The following is a 24,140-nucleotide window of genomic DNA, read 5'->3' on the forward strand; positions in this document are numbered from 1 at the left end:
ACGTCAAAATCGGGGGTGTGAACTAGGTTTCTGTTCGAGCGTTGATCGACATGGTAACGGCTCTATGGTATTGGAGAAATGTTGAAAAAACTGACCCTCCGTTACATCTAGACGTGTCATGTCGTAACGTACAGCACGCATAAAGCAACTATTTCTGTCTTACAATCTCTCTCCACCAGGTGTAGCACTACTCTCGTCCTTTAAAAACAAGAAACGGACAGTGACGGGGTAAGGGGGAATACCTAGTCATTTTTTTTTTTGCGTCATCCTTCTCAAAGCCACTGTTTATTTCTAAGATCACTTTAGCACCGCTCTAAAAACCCGATTCAAATTCGACACAAACCTTCAAATTGGTATGTAATGAAACATTATATAAACTCTTTATAGTGTTTTATTTACATTTTAGAGTCGATAAGTTGGACAGATCGAGTGAAAAGAAGCAATTTTCCCACACATCTCTCTTTCTCACCACCTATTAGTTTCGCTTCTCCACCCACCATTTTTAAAAAGACCAGACCATTGCCTGTTTGAATTATGCAGAAACGGGCAGTGTTTAGGTCATGCAATTGATTCTGTTGGAAAGGGGAGAAAGTGTGCTTTACAATGGTATTGACATTACAGTTGATCTGGAAGTATTACGTTTGGGGGGCGCTAAAATAAGGGCAATTGTACGGACCAAGTCGATGTACGAGTTTACGTTAGTTGTTTGGAGAACCTGACTGAAGAGATTATGCAATTATTCTGTTATTTTTTGTATACATCTCAATCATTCAAATATGTTAAATTCCTTCACATTTGATCATATTTGTATTTGTCCAAGTTTTGGTGGTAGCCAACACATGCAATACCACTCACTGACGTCTATGCACAATCCATGTCACGATTGAATAAATACCCATTAAAAACCTGCTCCTTTCCCAAAATTAACGAATCAATGATATTGTAATTAATGTCACTAGGGTCTATGGCAGTTTACCAGGCAGTTGCCCCTCTCCCTCTTGTTTACTGCCTTTCCCCTCCATCTCCCTCCTGTTTACTGCCTTTCCCCTCCATCTCCCTCCTGTTTACTGCCTTTCCCCTCCAACACGTGGCGGTAGAGCGCCAGGAGCTGCTCACTGACCGAAGAAGAATAACCCGGAAGTAGGTGGATGCAGGCGCTAGTTAGCTAGCTACTTCACTTCAAAATACGACTGATAAAAATATGTCCATATGCCATTTCTGATACGGTTGTGATTAGCATAGACATTATGTAAAAAAAAAACATTGTAACTCTAACGAGCTAGACGCGAGGAGGCACAAAACAACTTTTGGTAATTTAGCTTGTTTAGCTAACAAGTTAGCTGTCAAATAGTTTCCACGACAACTGTTCCGACCCCCCGTTCTGAGGTGACAGTTTGTTTCGGTGGAAATTTCTCCAAACCACAAAAGTCTACAGAAGAACTGTTGGGTCGATTCACAATGGATGAGGTGAGAAAGCGCACATCTAGTAACAAACGTTCGCTAGGTAGCTAGCTGGTTTGTTGTCATACCAAATGTTAGTGGCTAGTTATTGTGGAATAAAAAGCAAGCGGTCAGTCGATCCCTGTGTTATTGCTCCATCTAATGATCGTTATATTCCACTACAGTAGGTCATGGTAGTAAATGCAATCTTTAGCGGTCTGTCAGATTCATAATATAGGCCGCAGATTTATCCCTGACTAAAGACCACGTGACCTGGCCAGGAACACTCTGGGCCTTGTTTCCGGATCAGATCGTATTGGCCTGGTCCAAGTGGCACCCGATTCCCTATATAGTGCACTGCTTTTGACCAGGGTCCATAGGACTGAAGTATTGTACTATATAGCCATTTATGAAGGATACATTGTCAGGGTAAAACTCATGGTCGTAGTAGTATAATATAATACATTGTAGTTAACGTCAGACATCCCTCTGTTCCATCATTGTATCTGTGGCAGATCGCCTAGCAGTTACAAGCATTGGGACAGTCACTAGTTTGAATTGTATTTATTATTTTTTTATTTAACTAGGCAAGTCAGTTAAAGAACAAATTCTTATTTAGAATGACAGCCTACACCGGCCCAACCCAGACGACGCTGGGACAATTGTGCGCCGCCCTGTGGTACTCCCAATCACAGCTGGTTGTGATACAGCCTGGATTCGAACCAGGGTGTCTGTAGTGCCTGAGACCGCTGCGCCACTCGGGAGCCACTTGGAATCCCCTAGCCGACTTGGCGAATCTGTTGATGTGCCCTCGGAGCAAGGCACTTAACCCTAATTGCTCCTGTAAATCGCTCTGGATTTGAGTGTCTGTTAAATGACTGAAACGTAATGTAAACATTTGTAGGACGGTGACGGCAGATCCAGCCTGTCTGACTCCTGTCCCACTCCACCTAAACCCACACAGTCACCAGTTCCTGTCAGGAACCACAGGAACCAGAGAACACTGCAGGGCCCCGAGCTGCTAGAAGTTGACTGGGATTCTCTTTTTAGTAAGTTGGAATAGTTCGGAATGTTTTTGAATTGGAATTTTTTTGGGATAGAATAGAAAATGACTTATCGTTGAATGATTTACGTTCATCTAACTCAGTGATTTTCAATCCTGGTCCTGGGGACCCAAAGGAGTGCACATTTGAGTTTTTGCCCTACCACTCACACACTTTCAACTCATCAACAACCCTTGATTTGAATCAGGTGTTTTAGTGCTAGGGCAAAAAAAACAAAAATGTGCAACCATTTGGGTCCCTGGGACCAGGATTGAGAAACGCTGATCTAACCCAGATGTGTTGAATTCATGTATTTCCACCAATAAAACTAATGTTATAACGCATTAGTACGATCATTCACACAGGAGAGAGACAACCTCCACCAGGAGCAGCTAAACAACACCAGGAGAATCAGCAGAAACCCAAGACATTTCACGCCTGTCCAGTGTGTGGAAGACACTGCCAAAAGTTATCCATCCTGCAGATCCACATGAGAATCCACACGGGAGAGAAGCCGTACCCCTGCCCCGACTGTGGCAAGAAGTTTGCTCACCTGGGAGCCATGAGACGACACCACCTCACACACACGGGAGAGAAGCCTTACTCCTGCTCTGTGTGTGGGAAGAGTTTCACCCAATCAGGACATCTGAAAGAGCACCAACAGTCTCACTCCGGAGAGAAGCACCACTGTCTGATCTGTCTGAAACAGTATATCAGAGCAGAAGATCTGAAGATCCACCACAGAGTTCACACGGGAGAAAGGCCCTACCGCTGTGCAGAGTGTGGCAAGAGCTACATCAGGTCAAAGAATCTCCGGGCTCACAAGCTGACTCACCAGAGGACAGGAGGTGGTGGTAAAAGTGACAGGGAGATGGCAGCTACTATCCAGGGTGAGTTGGGAGATCATTTATTAATTATAAACAATGCATCAGAGTCCCTGGGTTTGCGCCCAGGCTCTGTCGTAACCGGCCGCGACCGGGAGGTCCGTGGGGCGACGCACAATTGGCCTAGCGTCGTCCGGGTTAGGGAGGGCTTGGTCGGTAGGGATGTCCTTGTCTCATCGCGCACCAGCGACTCCTGCGGCGGGCCGGGCGCAGTGCTCGCTAACCAAGGTTGCCAGGTGCACGGTGTAGCCTCCGACACATTGGTGCGGCTGGCTTCCGGGTTGGATGCGCGCTGTGTTAAGAAGCAGTGCGGCATGGTTGGGTTGTGTATCGGAGGACGCATGACATTCAGCCTTCGTCTCTCCCGAGCCCGTACGAGAGTTGTAGCAATGAGACAGGATAGTAGCTACTACAACAATTGGATACCACAAAATTGGGGAGAAAAAGGGGTTAAAATAAATAATAATAATAAACAATGCATAAAGGACTGGGGGTGTCCCGAACAGAGTGAGACAAGACTTGGACTAAGAAGATCTTTTCATGGAGAATCTCCATTGAGAATGCTTGTTAGTCTGGCACTAGGCCCATTGAGAATGCTTGTTAGTCTGGCACTAGGCCCATTGAGAATGCTTGTTAGTCCAGCACTAGGACCAGTGAGAATGCTTGTTAGTCCGGCACTAGGACCATTGAGAATGCTTGTTAGTCCGGCACTAGGACCAGTGAGAATGCTTGTTAGTCCAGCACTAGGCCCATTGAGAATGCTTGTTAGTCCAGCACTAGGCCCATTGAGAATGCTTGTTAGTCCGGCACTAGGCCCATTGAGAATGCTTGTTAGTCCAGCACTAGGCCCATTGAGAATGTTTGTTAGTCCAGCACTAGGCCCATTGAGAATTCTTGTTAGTCCGGCACTAGGCCCATTGAGAATGCTTGTTAGTCCGGCACTAGGCCCATTGAGAATGCTTGTTAGTCCGGCACTAGGCCCATTGAGAATGCTTGTTAGTCCGGCACTAGGCCCATTGAGAATGCTTGTTAGTCCGGCACTAGGCCCATTGAGAATGCTTGTTAGTCCGGCACTAGGCCCATTGAGAATGCTTGTTAGTCCGGCACTAGGCCCATTGAGAATGCTTGTTAGTCCGGCACTAGGCCCATTGAGAATGCTTGTTAGTCCGGCACTAGGCCCATTGAGAATGCTTGTTAGTCCGGCACTAGGCCCATTGAGAATGCTTGTTAGTCCGGCACTAGGCCCATTGAGAATGCTTGTTAGTCCGGCACTAGGCCCATTGAGAATGCTTGTTAGTCCGGCACTAGGCCCATTGAGAATGCTTGTTAGTCTAGCACTAGGCCCATTGAGAATGCTTGTTAGTCCGGCACTAGGCACATTCTGTGTCTGGGCAACTGGCCCAGGAGGTTTTCCTGACCTGATGATGATTAGTTCTACATTTAGACTAAAGATGCCTGTACATCAATAGCTGTGTCATAAATTAACAGACGGATGCTTTGTCTTTCTCTCTGCCTGCCAGTGAAAGTGAAGGAGGAGGAAGAAGAGGAAGAGGTTGGTGGTTTCATCAATGCTGAAGGAGAGGAAGTTGGCTGGAGTTTCCCTGATCTCAGTAAGTAGAGACAGAATGGTGACACAATCAGTTTTATTGGTTGTGTGTTCCAATTGACACCCTATTGCCTTTATAGTGCACTTATTTTGACCAGAGCCCTGTGGGGAATAGGGTGCCATTTTGGACACAACCTTGTTGGCTTATTTACCAACCCAATTATTTAACTCGCAAATTATCTCCACAGGAGAGTCCGCAATACCAACCTATCTCCACAGGAGAGTGTCCTGTCCTTGGCTCTGGTAGTCTCATTATAACCAAAAATACCAACCAGTGAGAGTTAACATTATGTTTTCGAATGACATCTCCAGGAGGTAAAAATACATAGTGAAAACAATAGTGGTCCTAAAACGAAACCTTGAGGAACACCGAAATTTACAGTTGATTTGTCAGAGGACAAACCATCTACAGAGACAAACTGATATCTTTCCGACAGATAAGATCTAAACCAGGCCAGAACTTGTCCGTGTAGACCAATTTGGGTTTCCAATCTCTCCAAAAGAATGTGGTGATCGATGGTATCAAAAGCAGCGCTAAGGTCTAGGAGCACGAAGACAGATGCAGAGCCTCGGTCTGACGCCATTAAAATGTCATTTACCACCTTCACGAGTGCAGTCTCAGTGCTATGATGGGGTCTAAAACCCAGACTGAAGCGTTTCATATACATTATTTGTGTTCAGGAAGGCAGTTCAACAATTTTGAGAGGAATGGGAGATTCGATATAGGCCGATTCGTTTTTTTATATTTTCTGGGTCAAGATTTGGCTTTTTCAGGAGAGGTTTTATTACTGCCACTTTTAGTAGGTTTGGTCCATATCCGGTGGATAGGGAGCCGTTTATCATGTTCAACATAGGAGGGCCAAGCACAGGAAGCAGCTCTTTCAGTAGTTTAGTTGGAATAGAGTTTAGTAGGCAACTGGAAGGTTTAGAGACCCTAACCTTTTTCGGGAATATTTACGAGCGATACAGGATTAAATCAACTCTAGTGTCTCCCTTGATCCGAGGTCCTGACAGTTCTGTTCAGACTCAGGACAACTGAGTTTTAGAGAAATATGCAGATTCAAAGAGGAGTCTGTAATGTGCTTTCTAATGATCATGGTATTTTCGTCAAAGAAGTTCCTGAAATGATCACTGCTGAAGTGAAGGCCATCCTGTCTGGGTGAATGCTGCTTTTTAGTTAGCTTTGCAACAGTATCAAACATACACTTTGGATTGTCTTTATTCTCGTCAATCAGGTTGGAAAAGTAGACTGATCGAGCAGCTAATCGAGGGCTCTTCGATACCGCACGCTACTGTCTTTCCAAGCTAGTCGGAAGACTTCCAGTTTGGTGTGGCGCCATTTCCTTTCTAATTTTCTGGAAGCTTGCTTCAGGGCTTGGTTATTTTCTGTATACCAGGGAGTTAATTTCTTGTGACAAATGTTTTTTGTTTTTAGAGGCCTTCTAGGGTATTATGCAAAGTTAAATGTAGATACCTGGTTAGGTTTTTTTTGTACTCTGATGTCCTTGGGTAGGTGGAGGGAGTCTGGAAGTGCATCTAGGAATCTTTGGGTTGTCCGAGAATTGAGAGCACAGCTTTTGATGATCCTTGGTTGGGGTCTGAGCAGATTATTTGTTGCGATTACAAACATAATAAAATGGTGGTCCGATAGTCCAGGATTATGTTCCACAATATTTATTCCACGGGACGAAACTAGATCCAGAGTATGACTGTGTCAATGCCTAGTTCCAGAGACATGCTGGACATGATGTCGATGATGGCTCCGAAAGCCTTTTGGATTGGGTCTGTGGACTTCTCCATGTGAATATTGAAGTCACCAAAAATGTGAATATTATCTGCCATGACTACAAGGTCCGATAGGAACTCAGTGAGGAACGCTGGATACGGCCCAGGAGGCCTGTAAACAGTAGCTATAAACGTGCTTGGGTAGGCTGCATAGATTTCATGACTACAAGCTCCGATAGGAACGCTGGATACGGCCCAGGAGGCCTGTAAACAGTAGCTATAAAAAGTGCTTGGGTAGGCTGCATAGATTTCATGACTACAAGCTCAAAAGAAGAAACTGCTTTAAAAAAAAAAAAAAATTTTAAATTTGCTGTCAAATGTTAGCAACACCTCCGCCTTTGCGGGATGCGCGGGGGATATGGTCACTAGGGTAACCTGAAGAAAGGGCCTCATTTAACTCAGTAAATTCATCAGGCTTAAGCCATGTTTCAGTCATGCCAGTGTAACAGATGTGAAACGGCTAGCTAGTTAGCGGTGGTGCGCGCTAAATAGCGTTTCAATCGGTGACGTCACTCGCTCTGAGACCTTGAAGTAGTGGTTTCCCTTTGCTCTGCAAGGACCGCGGCTTTTGTGGAGCGATGGGTAACGATGCTTCGTGGGTGACTGTTGTTGAGGGTCCCTGGTTCGAGCCCGGGTATGGGCGAGGGGACGGACTAAAGTTATACTGTTACACCAATCACATCAAGATTATTATCAGTGATTAGTTAATTGACTATAACTGCCTTGGAAGTGAGGGATCTAACATTAAGTCCTGTTTTGAGTTGTGACGTATTATCACAATCTCTTTCAATAATGACAGGAATGGAGGAGGTCTTTATCCTAGTGAGATTGTTAAGGAGAACACCGCCATGTTTAGTTTTGCCCAACCTAGATCGAGGCACAGACACGGTCTCAATGGGGATAGCTGACCTGACTACACTGACTCTGCTAGTGGCAGACTCCACTAAGCTGGCAGGCTGGCTGACAGCCTGCTGCCTGGCCTGCACCCTATCTCATTGTGGAGCTAGAGGAGTTAGAGCCCTGTTTATGTTGGTAGATAAGATGAGAGCACCCCTCCAGCTAGGATGGAGTCCGTCACTCCTCAGCAGTCCAGGCTTGTTCCTGTTTGTGGGTGAGTCCCAGAAAGAGGGCCAATTATCTACAAATTCTATCTTTTGGGAAGGGCAGAAAACAGTTTTCAACCAGCAATTGAGATGTGAGACTGCTGTAGCGCTCATCACTCCCCCTAACTGGGAGGGGGCCAGAGACAATTACTCGATGCCGACACATCTTTCTAGCTGATTTACACGCTGAAGCTATGATGCGCTTGGTGACCTCTGACTGTTTCATCCTAACATCGTTGGTGCCGACGTGGATAACAACATCCCTATCCTCTCTACACTCACCAGTTTTGGCCTTAGCCAGCACCATCTTCAGATTAGCCTTAACGTCGGTAGCCCTGCCCCCTGGTAAACAGTGTATGATCGCTGGATGGTTCGTTTTAAGTCTAATACTGCGGGTAATGGAGTCGCCAATGACTAGGGTTTTCAATTTGTCAGAGCTAATGGTGGGAGGAAGCTTTGGTGTCCCCGATCCCGTAACGGGAGGAGGGACCAGAGAAGGCTCGGCCTCTGACTCCGACCGGTTGCTTAATGGGGAGAACCGGTTGAATGGGCGTCACCGGTTGAGCATTCCTACAGCATTTCCTTCCAGAAGCCAAGGGAAAGTTGTCCGGCTGCGGGGACTGTGCGAGGGGATTTATACTACTATCTGTACTTACTGATGGCACAGACGCTGTTTCATCCTTTCCTACACTGAAATTACCCTTGCCTAACGATGGCATCTGAAGATGGGCTTGTAGTACAGCTATCCTCACCATAAGGCGATCGTTGTCCTGTATATTATGAGTACAGCGACTGCAATTAGAAGGCATCATGTTAATGTTACTACTGAGCTTCGGCTGGTGGAGGTCCTGTAGAACCACGTCCAGAGAAAGCATCATGTTAATGTTACTACTGAGCTTCGGCTGGTGGAGGTCCTGTAGAACCACGTCCAGAGAAAGCATCATGTTAATGTTACTACTGAGCTTCGGCTGGTGGAGGTCCTGTAGAACCACGTCCAGAGAAAGCATCATGTTAATGTTACTACTGAGCTTCGGCTGGTGGAGGTCCTGTAGAACCACGTCCAGAGAAAGCATCATGTTAATGTTACTACTGAGCTTCGGCTGGTGGAGGTCCTGTAGAACCACGTCCAGAGAAAGCATCATGTTAATGTTACTACTGAGCTTCGGCTGGTGGAGGTCCTGTAGAACCACGTCCAGATAAAGCATCATGTTAATGTTACTACTGAGCTTCGGCTGGTGGAGGTCCTGTAGAACCACGTCCAGATAAAGCATCATGTTAATGTTACTACTGAGCTTCGGCTGGTGGAGGTCCTGTAGAACCACGTCCAGATAAAGCATCCGGGTGAAAAAGTTGAATGAAAAAAAAAAAATAGTGAGGACAAAACTAAGACGTCGGTAAATCTGTTAAATGCAAAGTTTTGATTAAATGGTTAATACAAGTAAAACAACAACAGTTTTAGCAGGAAGCCGAGAAGCAACAAAATGGTTATAACCCATAATACCAACCTATCTCTACAGGAGAGAGTCCTGGTAGTCTCATTATAACCCATAATACCAACCTCTCTCTACAGGAGAGAGTCCTGTCCATGGCTCTGGTAGTCTCATTATAACCCATAATACCAACCTATCTCTACAGGAGAGAGACCTGGTAGTCTCATTATAACCCATAATACCAACCTATCTCTACAGGAGAGAGACCTGGTAGTCTCATTATAACCCATAATACCAACCTCTCTCTACAGGAGAGAGTCCTGTCCATGGCTCTGGTAGTCTCATTATAACCCATAATACCAACCTCTCTCTACAGGAGAGAGTCCTGTCCATGGCTCTGGTATTCTCATTATAACCCATAATACCAACCTATCTCTACAGGAGAGAGTCCTGTCCATGGCTCTGGTAGTCTCATTATAACCCATAATACCAACCTATCTCTACAGGAGAGAGTCCTGGTAGTCTCATTATAACCCATAATACCAACCTCTCTCTACAGGAGAGAGTCCTGGTAGTCTCATTATAACCCATAATACCAACCTATCTCTACAGGAGAGAGTCCTGGTAGTCTCATTATAACCCATAATACCAACCTCTCTCTACAGGAGAGAGTCCTGGTAGTCTCATTATAACCCATAATACCAACCTCTCTCTACAGGAGAGAGTCCTGGTAGTCTCATTATAACCCATAATACCAACCTCTCTCTACAGGAGAGAGTCCTGGTAGTCTCATTATAACCCATAATACCAACCTCTCTCTACAGGAGAGAGTCCTGGTAGTCTCATTATAACCCATAATACCAACCTCTCTCTACAGGAGAGAGTCCTGGTAGTCTCATTATAACCCATAATACCAACCTCTCTCTACAGGAGAGTCCTGGTAGTCTCATTATAACCCATAATACCAACCTCTCTCTACAGGAGAGAGTCCTGGTAGTCTCATTATAACCCATAATACCAACCTATCTCTACAGGAGTCCTGGTAGTCTCATTATAACCCATAATACCAACCTATCTCTACAGGAGAGAGTCCTGGTAGTCTCATTATAACCCATAATACCAACCTATCTCTACAGGGGTCCTGGTAGTCTCATTATAACCCATAATACCAACCTATCTCTACAGGAGTCCTGGTAGTCTCATTATAACCCATAATACCAACCTATCTCTACAGGAGAGAGTCCTGGTAGTCTCATTATAACCCATAATACCAACCTATCTCTACAGGAGTCCTGGTAGTCTCATTATAACCCATAATACCAACCTATCTCTACAGGAGTCCTGGTAGTCTCATTATAACCCATAATACCAACCTCTCTCTACAGGGGTCCTGGTAGTCTCATTATAACCCATAATACCAACCTCTCTCTACAGGAGAGTCCTGGTAGTCTCATTATAACCCATAATACCAACCTCTCTCTACAGGAGTCCTGGTAGTCTCATTATAACCCATAATACCAACCTCTCTCTACAGGAGAGAGTCCTGGTAGTCTCATTATAACCCATAATACCAACCTATCTCTACAGGAGTCCTGGTAGTCTCATTATAACCCATAATACCAACCTCTCTCTACAGGTGAGAGTCCTGTCCATGACTCTGGTAGTGAAGGAGGAAGTCCCCCTACATCACACATCAACAAGGTGGGAGACAATAATGACCAACATTTTCTGAGATTAAATGTATTTATTTTAAAGGCCGCACATGGAACCTCATGTAAAGCTGTCAGGCCTTGAACCTAATGTAAAGCTGTCAGGCCTTGAACCTCATGTAAAGCTGTCAGGCCTTGAACCTAATGTAAAGCTGTCAGGTCTTGAACCTAATGTAAAGCTGTCAGGCCTTGAACCTAATGTAAAGCTGTCAGGCCTTGAACCTCATGTAAAGCTGTCAGGTCTTGAACCTCATGTAAAGCTGTCAGGTCTTGAACCTCATGTAAAGCTGTCAGGTCTTGAACCTCATGTAAAGCTGTCAGGTCTTGAACCTAATGTAAAGCTGTCAGGCCTTGAACCTCATGTAAAGCTGTCAGGTCTTGAACCTAAAATGTAAAGCTTTCAGGCCTTGAACCTAATGTAAAGCTGTCAGGCCTTGAACCTCATGTAAAGCTGTCAGGTCTTGAACCTAATGTAAAGCTGTCAGGCCTTGAACCTCATGTAAAGCTGTCAGGCCTTGAACCTCATGTAAAGCTGTCAGGTCTTGAACCTAATGTAAAGCTGTCAGGCCTTGAACCTCATGTAAAGCTGTCAGGCCTTGAACCTCATGTAAAGCTGTCAGGCCTTGAACCTAATGTAAAGCTTTCAGGCCTTGAACCTAATGTAAAGCTGTCAGGCCTTGAACCTCATGTAAAGCTGTCAGGCCTTGAACCTCATGTAAAGCTGTCAGGCCTTGAACCTAATGTAAAGCTTTCAGGCCTTGAACCTCATGTAAAGCTGTCAGGTCTTGAACCTCATGTAAAGCTTTCAGGTCTTGAACCTCATGTAAAGCTTTCAGGCCTTGAACCTCATGTAAAGCTTTCAGGCCTTGAACCTAATGTAAAGCTGTCAGGCCTTGAACCTCATGTAAAGCTGTCAGGCCTTGAACCTCATGTAAAGCTGTCAGGTCTTGTGTTTATAAATAGAGTTCTGACATGGTTAATGATGATGTTGTGTTTTCATTGTAGGATCCCGGTGACCAATCCAGCACCAAAGCTATAGAGTCCCAGGGTCCCGATCCAAGACATGAGGAGCACATCACTCAGACACCTGGGATGAACATTCATATTGTAGAAGAGGAGAAGGAGGAAGTGAAAGAGGAGGAGGAAGTTGGTGGTTTCATCAATTCTGAAGGAGAAGAATTTGACTGGGGTTCTGTTCAACATAGTAAGTGGAGGCAGAACTCTGTTCTTTAGTTGACTGGGGTTCTGTTCAACATAGTAAGTGGAGGCAGAACTCTGACTGTTCTTTAGTTGACTGGGGTTCTGTTCAACATAGTAAGTGGAGGCAGAACTCTGACTGTTCTTTAGTTGACTGGGGTTCTGTTCAACATAGTAAGTGGAGGCTGAACTCTGTTCTTTAGTTGACTGGGATTCTGTTCAACATAGTAAGTGGAGGCAGAACTCTGTTCTTTAGTTGACTGGGGTTCTGTTCAACATAGTAAGTGGAGGCAGAACTCTGACTGTTCTTTAGTTGACTGGGGTTCTGTTCAACATAGTAAGTGGAGGTAGAACACTGACTGTTCTTTAGTTGACTGGGGTTCTGTTCAACATAGTAAGTGGAGGTAGAACACTGACTGTTCTTTAGTTGACTGGGGTTCTGTTCAACATAGTAAGTGGAGGTAGAACGCTGACTGTTCTTTAGTTGACTGGGGTTCTGTTCAACATAGTAAGTGGAGGCAGAACTCTGACTGTTCTTTAGTTGACTGGGGTTCTGTTCAACATAGTAAGTGGAGGTAGAACGCTGACTGTTCTTTAGTTGACTGGGATTCTGTTCAACATAGTAAGTGGAGGCAGAACTCTGACTGTTCTTTAGTTGACTGGGATTCTGTTCAACATAGTAAGTGGAGGTAGAACACTGTCTGTTCTTTAGTTGACTGGGGTTCTGTTCAACATAGTAAGTGGAGGCAGAACTCTGTTCTTTAGTTGACTGGGATTCTGTTCAACATAGTAAGTAGAGGCAGAACTCTGTTCTTTAGTTGACTGGGGTTCTGTTCACCCCATCTCCTAGGAAGTGCACTACTTGTTGACCAGTGTCCTGGACAAAGTGGATGCCCTTGATAGAGGATAAGGTACCATTTGGGATACTGACTGTGAATGAATGTCGACTTGCTCGCCTCAATACCTAACCCACTCTGTTATTCACACAGGAGAGAGCCCTAACTGTGGCTTAGACAGCAAAGCGAGTCCCGCCACATCAGGACATCCTGAACCCCAGGAGAGTCACAAAACTAAGACGTCTCACTGCTGCTCAGTGTGTGGCAGAGAGTGCTACAAGCTCTCGGTACTACAGATCCACATGAGAATCCACACGGGAGAGAAGCCGTACCCCTGCCCCGACTGTGGCAAGAAGTTCGCTCACCTGGGAGCCATGAGACGACATCTCCTCACACACACGGGAGAGAAGCCCTACTCTTGCCCTGTGTGCGGGAAGAGTTTCACCCAATCAGGACATCTGAGGGAGCACCAGCAGTCTCACAGTGGAGAGAAGCCTCACCTGTGTCTGGTCTGTGGGAGAGGGTTCTCTAGAGCGTCAGACCTCCGGATCCACCACAGAGTTCACACAGGGGAGAGGCCGTACAGCTGTGACTACTGTGGGAAGAGATACGGCCGCTGTCAGAAGCTACGGGCTCACCAACGGACACACCACAGAGACAGGACGCACGCTGATACAGGAGAGGAGACGGAGTGAATGACCACGAGGCTTTGAACATAAGACGTGATAAGCTTAGTGTTCCTATAGGGGATGTTAGCCGGCTGGACAACAACAATGATACACGTTGATCGTCATCAGACAGGAGAACAATACACTCCATTGGAATAGACATGGTTCTAGAATCCACCTAAATGATTCACAGAATTCTGATGCAGGACACGGGCTGCTGGGGAGGGGAGAGACGCTGGGTGAAGTTCCCCTGCCTGAATCCTAACCTTAACCATTAGTGGGGGAGATGCAAAAGTGACCAGCGTCTAGGGGCAACTTCACCCTACTCCGTTTGGGGGAAAGAATGGGGAGGCTTTATCAGTAAGTGTTGACAGTAGAACTAATGGGTGTTTTGTTAGTAGGGTGGACAAACACAACTATTAACCTAATGATGAAGAACGATAGACTCGGTTAGAACTATTACAATGGACGTGGCTCTACATTCCACTTGAAGAAAAGCACCCAGTTCTGATGGAGAGATGAAATAATCAGCGCTGTTCAGTTTGTTACTGAACTTGAACCAGAGAAAGTGAACCCCAAAAGATGGCCGCTAGACGGTGTTCTAAATTGGAATCGTGGAACAACGCTTGTTCTCTGTCCACCACATCCTGTGTGAGGAACCCAGTTGAAATGATTGTTTAAAAAAAAAAAAAAAGAATGTTGATGTAATAATTGTGTTCTATATTGGATAACATCCCAAATAATGTGCAGTCGCAGGACATTTGGATCACAGAGAGAGAGAGAGAGAGAGAGCTGTGGCTCAGTCCATGCTGTCATTCAGTTCATTACGCCGCTATAGGATCGTAAACAAAGGTGTGTCATGGTGATTTTAATAAATAGGTTACAAAAACCTACCTAACTTTTTAAATCTATTTAAAAAATAAAAAACAAGTTTCTGTTTTCTGTACCATTTTATTCCAACTCTTTTCACACTACTGAGCCAAGCTGATGGATATGAAGAATAAGGGTTTTATTTGCTATGCTTGAAGACGGCCCTGGTAAACATGGGGCTTTTACAGGGCAATGTAACAGGGCTATACTGAAGTGTTTACTATGATTACAGCAGGGGAACTGTCAGGGCAATGTAACAGGGCTATACTGAAGTGTTTACTATGATTACAGCAGGGGAACTGTCAGGGCAATGTAACAGGGCTATACTGAAGTGTTTACTATGATTACAGCAGGGGAACTGTCAGGGCAATGTAACAGGGCCATACTGAAGTGTTTACTATGATTACAGCAGGGGAACTGTCAGGGCAATGTAACAGGGCTATACTGAAGTGTTTACTATGATTACAGCAGGGGAACTGTCAGGGCAATGTAACAGGGCTATACTGAAGTGTTTACTATGATTACAGCAGGGGAACTGTCAGGGCAATGTAACAGGGCTATACTGAAGTGTTTACTATGATTACAGCAGGGGAACTGTCAGGGCAATGTAACAGGGCCATACTGAAGTGTTTACTATGATTACAGCAGGGGAACTGTCAGGGCAATGTAACAGGGCCATACTGAAGTGTTTACTATGATTACAGCAGGGGAACTGTCAGGGCAATGTAACAGGGCTATACTGAAGTGTTTACTATGACTACAGCAGGGGAACTGTCAGGGCAATGTAACAGGGCTATACTGAAGTGTTTACTATGATTACAGCAGGGGAACTGTCAGGGCAATGTAACAGGGCCATACTGAAGTGTTTACTATGATTACAGCAGGGGAACTGTCAGGGCAATGTAACAGGGCTATACTGAAGTGTTTACTATGATTACAGCAGGGGAACTGTCAGGGCAATGTAACAGGGCTATACTGAAGTGTTTACTATGATTACAGCAGGGGAACTGTCAGGGCAATGTAACAGGGCTATACTGAAGTGTTTACTATAATTACAGCAGGGGAACTGTCAGTACACTCAGTTGAACTGTGGGTGATAATAGTTGTCCTCCAGTGGGCGGAGGACGTACAACCTGTTAGAATTATAGGATGCTCAGATTCTCTGTCTGTCTTGGAATAGTTTATCATCTGGTAAGTCTGAGTGACCTGCTATCGGAGGTATTCATGTTATGGGGAATTGAGAGAATGGGTGTAGAGAGGCGAAGGGCTCGGGAGAGGCGAAGGTCGCCAAGCTGCGCTTCTTCACACCCGGAAGCCAGCTGCACCAATGTGTCACAGGAAACAAAGTTCAACTGATGACCGAAGTCAGCCTACAGGCGCCCGGCCCGCCACAAGGAGTCAGTCTGCAGGCGCCCGGCCCGCCACAAGGAGTCGGCCTGCAGGCGCCCGGCCCGCCACAAGGAGTCAGTCTGCAGGCGCCCGGCCCGCCACAAGGAGTCGGCCTGCAGGCGCCCGGCCCGCCACAAGCACGATGAGCCAACTAAAGCCCCCCATGGCCAAGCCCTCCCCTAACCTGGACGATACTGGGCCAATTGTGCGCCGCCCTATGGGACTCCCGGTCACGGCCGGTTGTGACATACTACAGCCTGGGATCGAACCAGGCTAGGTAGTGACGCCGCAACACTGCGATGCAGTGCCTCCCAGCACATTTGGGTGTGGAAGGAAATGTAATTGTAGACCAGTTAGCCAAAAGAGCTTTGAAACAATATATCATTGATATTAATGTTCCACTGGGTAGAGATGAGGCCAAATGTAGGATCAGAGCCATTTTGATAGATGTGTGTCAGAAGAGATGGGACTCTGAGCCCAAGGGCCGGTGTTTATATGCCCTCTACAGAAAGGTCAGTGGACCAAGGTTCAAAGGTCATATTAGGAAGGAAGAGGTGGTGATTTTGCGTTTAGGACATTGAACTCATCATTACATCTGGTTGGCAGCATGTGAATGGTTTGTGGGGTAGGCCGTCATTGTAAATAATAATTTGTTCTTAACTGACTTGCCTAGTTAAATAAAGTTTCAATAAAAAAAATATATTTTGAACAAGATTCCAGCTGGTTGTAAGCTCCTTGTATTGCCTGCCTTCTCACTCCTGTACACTAGGTGGCGCTAATGCACCGGGTAGTTCAGTCATGCAGAAGAATTATACCCGGAAGTACGGTGATGCAGTAACGCAGACAGTCGGCTTATTTACCTTTCTTCAAAACAGTCTAGCTAGCTAGTTACTGTTAACATGGCAACATATAGGATTTCTGCATGTATTGCCTTCGTTAAGATGGCTGGTTAGGTTTCAAATCGTTTCACGACCAGTAAATTGTTCAACTGACGTGAGTGACCTCGAGCTGATGTGAACGCAAAAGAACAACAATCAACAACATGTCGGCAGAATTCACTATTCCCGGTTCTGACCGACCCATAATGGACGAGGTAAGACACGGGAGGGACGAATGCCCGTTAGCTAGCCAGCCAAATCTAATAGCATTGTCCTAGCCCGAATGCCTCACATGACATGAATGGGCAAGCTTTGTCTCAAATCGGGTTGTGAACACTCCATTGCTGTAATTGCAAGACGATGCGTGACAGAGTTGCAGTAATAGCACAGACCGGTTATGCCAGGTCCGTTTATGCTCAGTCGTCTGAAAACTGATTTGATTGTAGTTAATGTTACAAAGTATCAAGCTGCCGGTTTGTTTACTGCTGCTGTTCAGTCAGTCTGTAGTCGCAATTTTGACACCATGCCACCGGGTGGGTCTTTTGAGACAAGGCCAGTCTGATCTGGATGGGTGCAGTCATTTGTTCCTACCAAGCACTAACACAAACACACTGATCTAGGATCTGTTTTGCCTTAGGATTACCTGGACAGGGAGGGTCTGAGGTCAGCATTCCTACTGTTAGATGCTTTGTGAAATACAGGCCCTGATTCTCTGATCAAAGTATTGGACACTCATATGGGCTACCACAACAAAACACCCGTATGGTCTACGGCAACACAACACCCATATGGTCCATGGCAACACAACACCCATATGGTCCACGGCAACAAAACACCCGTATGGTCCACGGCAACACAACACCCATATGGTCTACGGCAACAAAACACCCGTATGGTCTACGGCAACACAACACCCATATGGTCCACGGCAACAAAACACCCGTATGGTCCACGGCAACACAACACCCGTATGGTCCACGGCAACAAAACACCCGTATGGTCCACGGCAACACAGCACCCGTATGGTCCACGGCAACACAACACTCGTATAGTCTACCACAACAAAACAATTGTTCCCCTCTCCAGAACTAGTCATGGCTGCCTTCTGCCCTTCGTCCTCTTTTAGGATGATGTTAACAACCAGCCCAGCCCGTCCCCATCCCACAGCCCCCCTGCATCAGGAGAACCGGATCAAGAGGACCAAACAGAACCATCCAAAACCTTTTCTCACTGTTGTCTGGACTGTGGGAAAGAGTTTTCCCGCCCATGTGACCTGGTGAGTTTGATGTATACACACAGTACATGAAACGTGACAGGACAACACAATGAAGTGGCTGTAAGTCAATGACTTACAGACTTACAGTCAATGACTTATTTCCATTGTGTTCCATAAGGTGAGACACCAGAGAGTACACACAGGGGAGAAGCCCTACCCCTGTCCTGACTGTGGCAAGAGGTTTGCCCACTCAGGAGGCCTCCGAGAACACGAGAGGATACACTCCGGAGAGAAGCCTCACTCCTGCTCTGTGTGTGGGAAGAGCTTCACCCAGAAGGGAAGTCTTAGAGTCCACCTACGGACACACACGGGGGAGAGACCTTATTCTTGCGCCGTCTGTGGCAAGAGTTACACCCAAAATGAATTTTTGAAAGTGCACCAGCGAACACACACGGGAGAGAGGCCCTACTCCTGCTCTGTGTGTGCCAAGGGCTTTGCTCAGATAGGAAACCTGAAGAAACACCAGCGGATTCACACCGGGGAGAAGCCTTACCAGTGCCTGGAGTGTGGCGCCAGTTTCACCCAGAAGGACAGCCTGAAGATGCATCAGAGGTCATTTATTTCATTCTTGTTTTCATTTGATCTCCTTGTTGTTTTACTGTAAAGTCCGTTTCCAAGTTTTAAATGCACTTTGAATAAAGAACGATTTGATTTTAGGTCTCACACGGGAGAGAAACCCTGCGTCTGCCCCGAGTGCGGGAAGGGTTTCCGCGACAACGGGCACCTGAAAGTCCACTTGAGAGTGCATACAGGTGAGGTTGATTTTAACGATCGAAGGACATCAGTGTCTCAAAACTCTCGAGTTGTCCACAATGTGGTTCTTTAAATAAAACCTGAATCTTTATGCAGCTATTGACAGTATACATTACAGCATTGTCATTTGTCTGGGATACGCATGGTAAAACAACGTCCAATGAAATGCTTACTTCCAGGTTCCATTTCAACAACAATAAGAAATAATATGAACATGAAGTAAATGGCTCATTATTGTGGAGTGACACTGTCCGTCTTTCCCACCCACCCGTCTGTCCACCCATCCATCAGGGGAGAAGCCGTACTCCTGCCCCGACTGTGGGAGACGGTTCAGCCAGGCAGACGTCCTGAAGAGACACCAGATGGTGCACACAGGGGAGAAGCCGTACTTCTGCGCCCTGTGTGGGAGGAGGTTCGCCCAGCCTGCCACTCTGAAGTACCACCTCCGGACCCACGCAAGAGAGAACCAGACAGGAGGTGAGTTCAACCACTTCCCTTTACAGCCGACGCGTTGCCACAGTAACCATTTCAGTTGGAACGATTTGAATGAACATTCCAGAATGTTACGGCGAAGCTTGTATTATTTGTAGTGGCCGCTTAGACAGGAAACAGATACTCATGTTTAACTCACACTGCCTTCTCGGCCTGTCGGCCACTTCACTGCCTTCTCGGCCACTTCACTGCCTTCTGAGCCTGTCGGCCACTTCATTGCCTTCTGAGACTGTCGGCCACTTCACTGCCTTCTGAGACTGTCGGCCACTTCATTGCCTTCTGAGACTGTCGGCCACTTCACTGCCTTCTGAGACTGTCGGCCACTTCACTGCCTTCTGAGACTGTCGGCCACTTCACTGCCTTCTGAGACTGTCGGCCACTTCACTGCCTTCTGAGACTGTCGGCCACTTCACTGCCTTCTGAGCCTGTCGGCCACTTCATTGCCTTCTGAGACTGTCGGCCACTTCACTGCCTTCTGAGCCTGTCGGCCACTTCATTGCCTTCTGAGACTGTTGGCCACTTCACTGCCTTCTGAGACTGTTGGCCACTTCACTGCCTTCTGAGACTGTCGGCCACTTCACTGCCTTCTGAGACTGTCGGCCACTTCACTGCCTTCTGAGACTGTCGGCCACTTCACTGCCTTCTGAGACTGTCGGCCACTTCATTGCCTTCTGAGACTGTCGGCCACTTCACTGCCTTCTGAGACTGTCGGCCACTTCACTGCCTTCTGAGACTGTCGGCCACTTCACTGCCTTCTGAGACTGTCGGCCACTTCACTGCCTTCTGAGACTGTCGGCCACTTCACTGCCTTCTGAGACTGTCGGCCACTTCACTGCCTTCTGAGACTGTCGGCCACTTCACTGCCTTCTCGGCCTGTCGACCACTTCACTGCCTTCTCGGCCTGTCGGCCACTTCACTGCCTTCTGAGACTGTCGACCACTTCACTGCCTTCTCGGCCTGACGGCCACTTCACTGCCTTCTGAGACTGTCGGCCACTTCACTGCCTTCTCGGCCTGTCGACCACTTCCCTGCCTTCTGAGACTGTCGGCCACTTCACTGCCTTCTGAGACTGTTGGCCACTTCACTGTCTTCTGAGACTGTCGGCCACTTCACTGCCTTCTGAGACTGTCGGCCACTTCACTGCCTTCTGAGACTGTCGGCCACTTCACTGCCTTCTGAGACTGTCGGCCACTTCACTGCCGACACAAAACAAACAGAACGCTGTTGCTAGCATTCTAACGTTTACAAACCATTTCCCCAGGGCCTCAATGCTGCCCAGTGTGCGGACAGGACCTCCCTACAGAGCAGGCTCTGAGAAAACACCTACAGGCACACATGGGGGAGGACCTCGGTCACAACGGGGGACAAGAAGACGGGGAGGAGGAATTTGGTGGTCTGATCAATTCTGATGGAGAGGACGTTGGCTGGGACCCTTCTCATCTTAGTAAGTGGAGGCAGGTTATTTGTCCCTATTGGCTCCATATTCCCTACATAGTGCACTACTTTACCCTAAGATACATCCCCAATGGCCCCCTATTCCCTACATAGTGCACTACTTTACCCTAAGATACATCCAAAATGGCACCCTATTCCCTACATAGTGCACTACTTTACCCTAACATACATCCCAAATGGCACCCTATTCCCTACATAGTGCACTACTTTAGACCATCCATCCTTCCATCAAATGATAAACATGAGAGAGTCCTGTCCGTGGCTCCGGTAGTCTCATTATAACCCATAATACCAACCCATCTCCACAGGAGAGAGTCCTGTCCGTGGCTCCGGTAGTGAAGAAAGTCCTGCTACATCAGACATCAACAAGGTGGGAGAAAATTAGCTTTGTACATGTTACTGTAAACTAATGTAATCTATTTCAGGGGCCAAATGTATCAAGCATCTCAGAGTAGGAGTGCTGATCTAAGATCAGTTTTGCATTTTAGATGATAAATAATGGACAAGGGGGGACCTGATGTCAGCACTCCTATTGGATCTGATATGTACAAGGGGACCTGATCCTAGATCAGCTCTCCTATTGGATCTGAACAACATCACATGTACAAGGGGACCTGATCCTAGATCAGCTCTCCTATTGGATCTGAACAACATCATATAACATCATATGTTCAGGGGGACCTGATCCTAGATCAGCTCTCCTATTGGATCTGAACAACATCACATGTACAAGGGGACCTGATCCTAGATCAGCTCTCCTATTGGATCTGAACAACATCACAACATCACATGAACAAGGGGACCTGATCCTAGATCAGCTCTCCTATTGGATCTGAACAACATCACAACATCACATGTACAAGGGGACCTGATCCTAGATCAGCTCTCCTATTGGATCTGAACATCACATGTACAAGGGGACCTGATCCTAGATCAGCTCTCCTATTGGATCTGAACAACATCACATGTACAAGGGGACCTGATCCTAGATCAGCTCTCCTATTGGATCTGAACAACATCACATGAACAAGGGGACCTGATCCTAGATCAGCTCTCCTATTGGATCTGAACAACATCACATGTACAAGGGGACCTGATCCTAGATCAGCTCTCCTATTGGATCTGAACAACATCACATGTACAAGGGGACCTGATCCTAGATCAGCTCTCCTATTGGATCTGATCTGAACAACATCACATGTACAAGGGGACCTGATCCTAGATCAGCTCTCCTATTGGATCTGATCTGAACAACATCACATGTACAAGGGGACCTGATCCTAGATCAGCTCTCCTATTGGATCTGATCTGAACAACATCACATGTACAAGGGGACCTGATCCCAGATCAGCTCTCCTATTGGATCTGATCTGAACAACATCACATGTACAAGGGGACCTGATCCTAGATCAGCTCTCCTCTTCTGAGATGCTTTATTAACACAGACCCTGATCTTCAGAGGAAATATTACTTCCTGTATTATTGATCACCGTTTTCATTCTAGAATCCTGGTGACCAATCCGGATCCGGATCGTCACCTGACGACAGAGAGGCCTTCAGTCAGACACTGGGTCCTGACGACAGAGAGGCCTTCAGTCAGACACTGGATCCTGACGACAGAGAGGCCTTCAGTCAGACACTGGGTCCTGACGACAGAGAGGCCTTCAGTCAGACACTGGGTCCTGACGACAGAGAGGCCTTCAGTCAGACACTGGGTCCTGACGACAGAGAGGCCTTCAGTCAGACACTGGGGATGAACATTAAAGTAGTGGAGGAGGAGGAGCTGGAGGGCTTGAGTCAAACTGTTGGGGTGATGGTTAAAGAAGAAGAGGAAGAGGTGGAGCTGGAGGACTTGAGTCAAACTGTTGGGATGACGGTTAAAGAAGAAGAGGATGAGGAAGTCAGCAGATTCATTCAGTCCCCAGTAGAAGTGGACTGGGAGGCTGTTGAACTTAGTAAGTAAAGGGAGGGAGGCTGTTGAACTTAGTAAGTAGAGGGAGGGAGGCTGTTGAACTTAAAGAAACATGATGTAATAAGGACTTACCATCTTTGTGTCCCAAATGGCATCCTACCCCCTACTTTAGACCAGAGTTCTATGGGGAATAGGGTGCCATCCTATCCCCTACTTTAGACCAGAGTTCTATGGGGAATAGGGTGCCATCTGGGTAACATCTCATATCTTAAAGGGTACGTTGTGTATTTCCCATATTGTGTTCTCTATGTAACCCGTACTTACTGTTCCCCCAGGAGAGAGTCCTAACTACTGCTCAGACCGTGAGGAGAGACCTCCCCAGCAGGAGAATCACACAGCTAAACACCATCATCACCACACAGAGAACACAAGCCTCACTCCTGCTCCGACTCTATTTGAAGGACCTGATCAAAGCCATTGATTAGGAAATAATTAGGTTCATGATATCATTTAGTTACTGTACCCTATTACAGATATGTATGTTTAATTAATTGTCTTTGATTGAATAAATCATGGTTGCAACAACCTGCTTCTCTGCTCTATCAATCATTAGAAACTGGGTGGTTTGAGCCCTGAATACTGATTGGCTGACAGGAGTGGTATATCAGAGCATATACCAAAGGTATGACAAAACATAGATTTTTACTGCTCTAATGACGTTGGTAACCAGTTTATAATAGCAATAAGGCACCTCTGGGGTTGTGGTGTATGGCCAATATACCACAGCTAATAACTATATACTATATACTACAGTATTTAACTAATAACTATATACTATATACTACAGTATTTAACCAATAACTATATACTATATACTACAGTATTTAACTAATAACTATATACTATATACTACAGTATTTAACCAATAACTAATAACTATATACTACAGTATTTAACTAATAACTATATACTATACACTACAGTATTTAACTAATAACTATATACCATATACTACAGTATTTAACTAATAACTATATACTATATACTACAGTATTTAACTAATAACTATATACTATACACTACAGTATTTAACTAATAACTATATACCATATACTACAGTATTTAACTAATAACTATATACTATATACTACAGTATTTAACTAATAACTATATACTATATACTACAGTATTTAACTAGTAACTATATACCATACACTACAGTATTTAACTAATAACTAATAACTATATACTACAGTATTTAACTAATAACTATATACTATATACTACAGTATTTAACTAATAACTATATACCATATACTACAGTATTTAACTAGTAACTATATACCATACACTACAGTATTTAACTAATAACTATATACTATATACTACAGTATTTAACCAATATACCACAGCT

General features: G+C 45.8%; 2 protein-coding genes across 4 annotated transcripts; both read left to right on the forward strand.

The window, feature by feature from the left end:
* Positions 1-200: 200 nt before the first annotated feature.
* Positions 201-15,617, forward strand: LOC110487170 (zinc finger protein 664). Of its 3 annotated transcripts, none has more exons than XM_036942246.1 (7): positions 201-228; positions 2,405-2,489; positions 2,849-3,373; positions 4,888-4,977; positions 10,928-10,992; positions 12,006-12,204; positions 13,187-15,617. In XM_036942246.1, the coding sequence occupies exons 3-7, from the start codon at positions 2,974-2,976 to the stop codon at positions 13,726-13,728; spliced, it is 1,296 nt and encodes a 431-aa protein (XP_036798141.1). In that variant the 5' UTR covers positions 201-228; positions 2,405-2,489; positions 2,849-2,973; the 3' UTR covers positions 13,729-15,617. The 3 variants fall into 3 exon arrangements, with proteins under 3 accessions (XP_036798141.1, XP_036798139.1, XP_036798140.1); XM_036942244.1 differs by lacking the exon at positions 201-228 and adding an exon at positions 1,043-1,467 and having other exon boundaries at positions 2,345-2,489; XM_036942245.1 differs by lacking the exon at positions 201-228 and adding an exon at positions 1,044-1,467.
* Positions 15,618-16,749: 1,132 nt separating this feature from the next.
* On the forward strand, positions 16,750-23,311 carry LOC110487312 (zinc finger protein 250). The gene is made up of 9 exons (XM_036942227.1): positions 16,750-17,053; positions 17,965-18,114; positions 18,233-18,666; positions 18,772-18,866; positions 19,159-19,344; positions 20,621-20,803; positions 21,123-21,184; positions 22,319-22,769; positions 23,062-23,311. Exons 1-9 carry the CDS (start codon positions 17,003-17,005, stop codon positions 23,205-23,207), a joined length of 1,758 nt encoding a protein of 585 aa, XP_036798122.1. The 5' UTR covers positions 16,750-17,002; the 3' UTR covers positions 23,208-23,311.
* Positions 23,312-24,140: the final 829 nt, after the last annotated feature.

Source organism: Oncorhynchus mykiss, chromosome 13, assembly GCF_013265735.2.
Source record: "Oncorhynchus mykiss isolate Arlee chromosome 13, USDA_OmykA_1.1, whole genome shotgun sequence".
NCBI classification, from domain to species: Eukaryota; Metazoa; Chordata; class Actinopteri; order Salmoniformes; family Salmonidae; genus Oncorhynchus; species Oncorhynchus mykiss.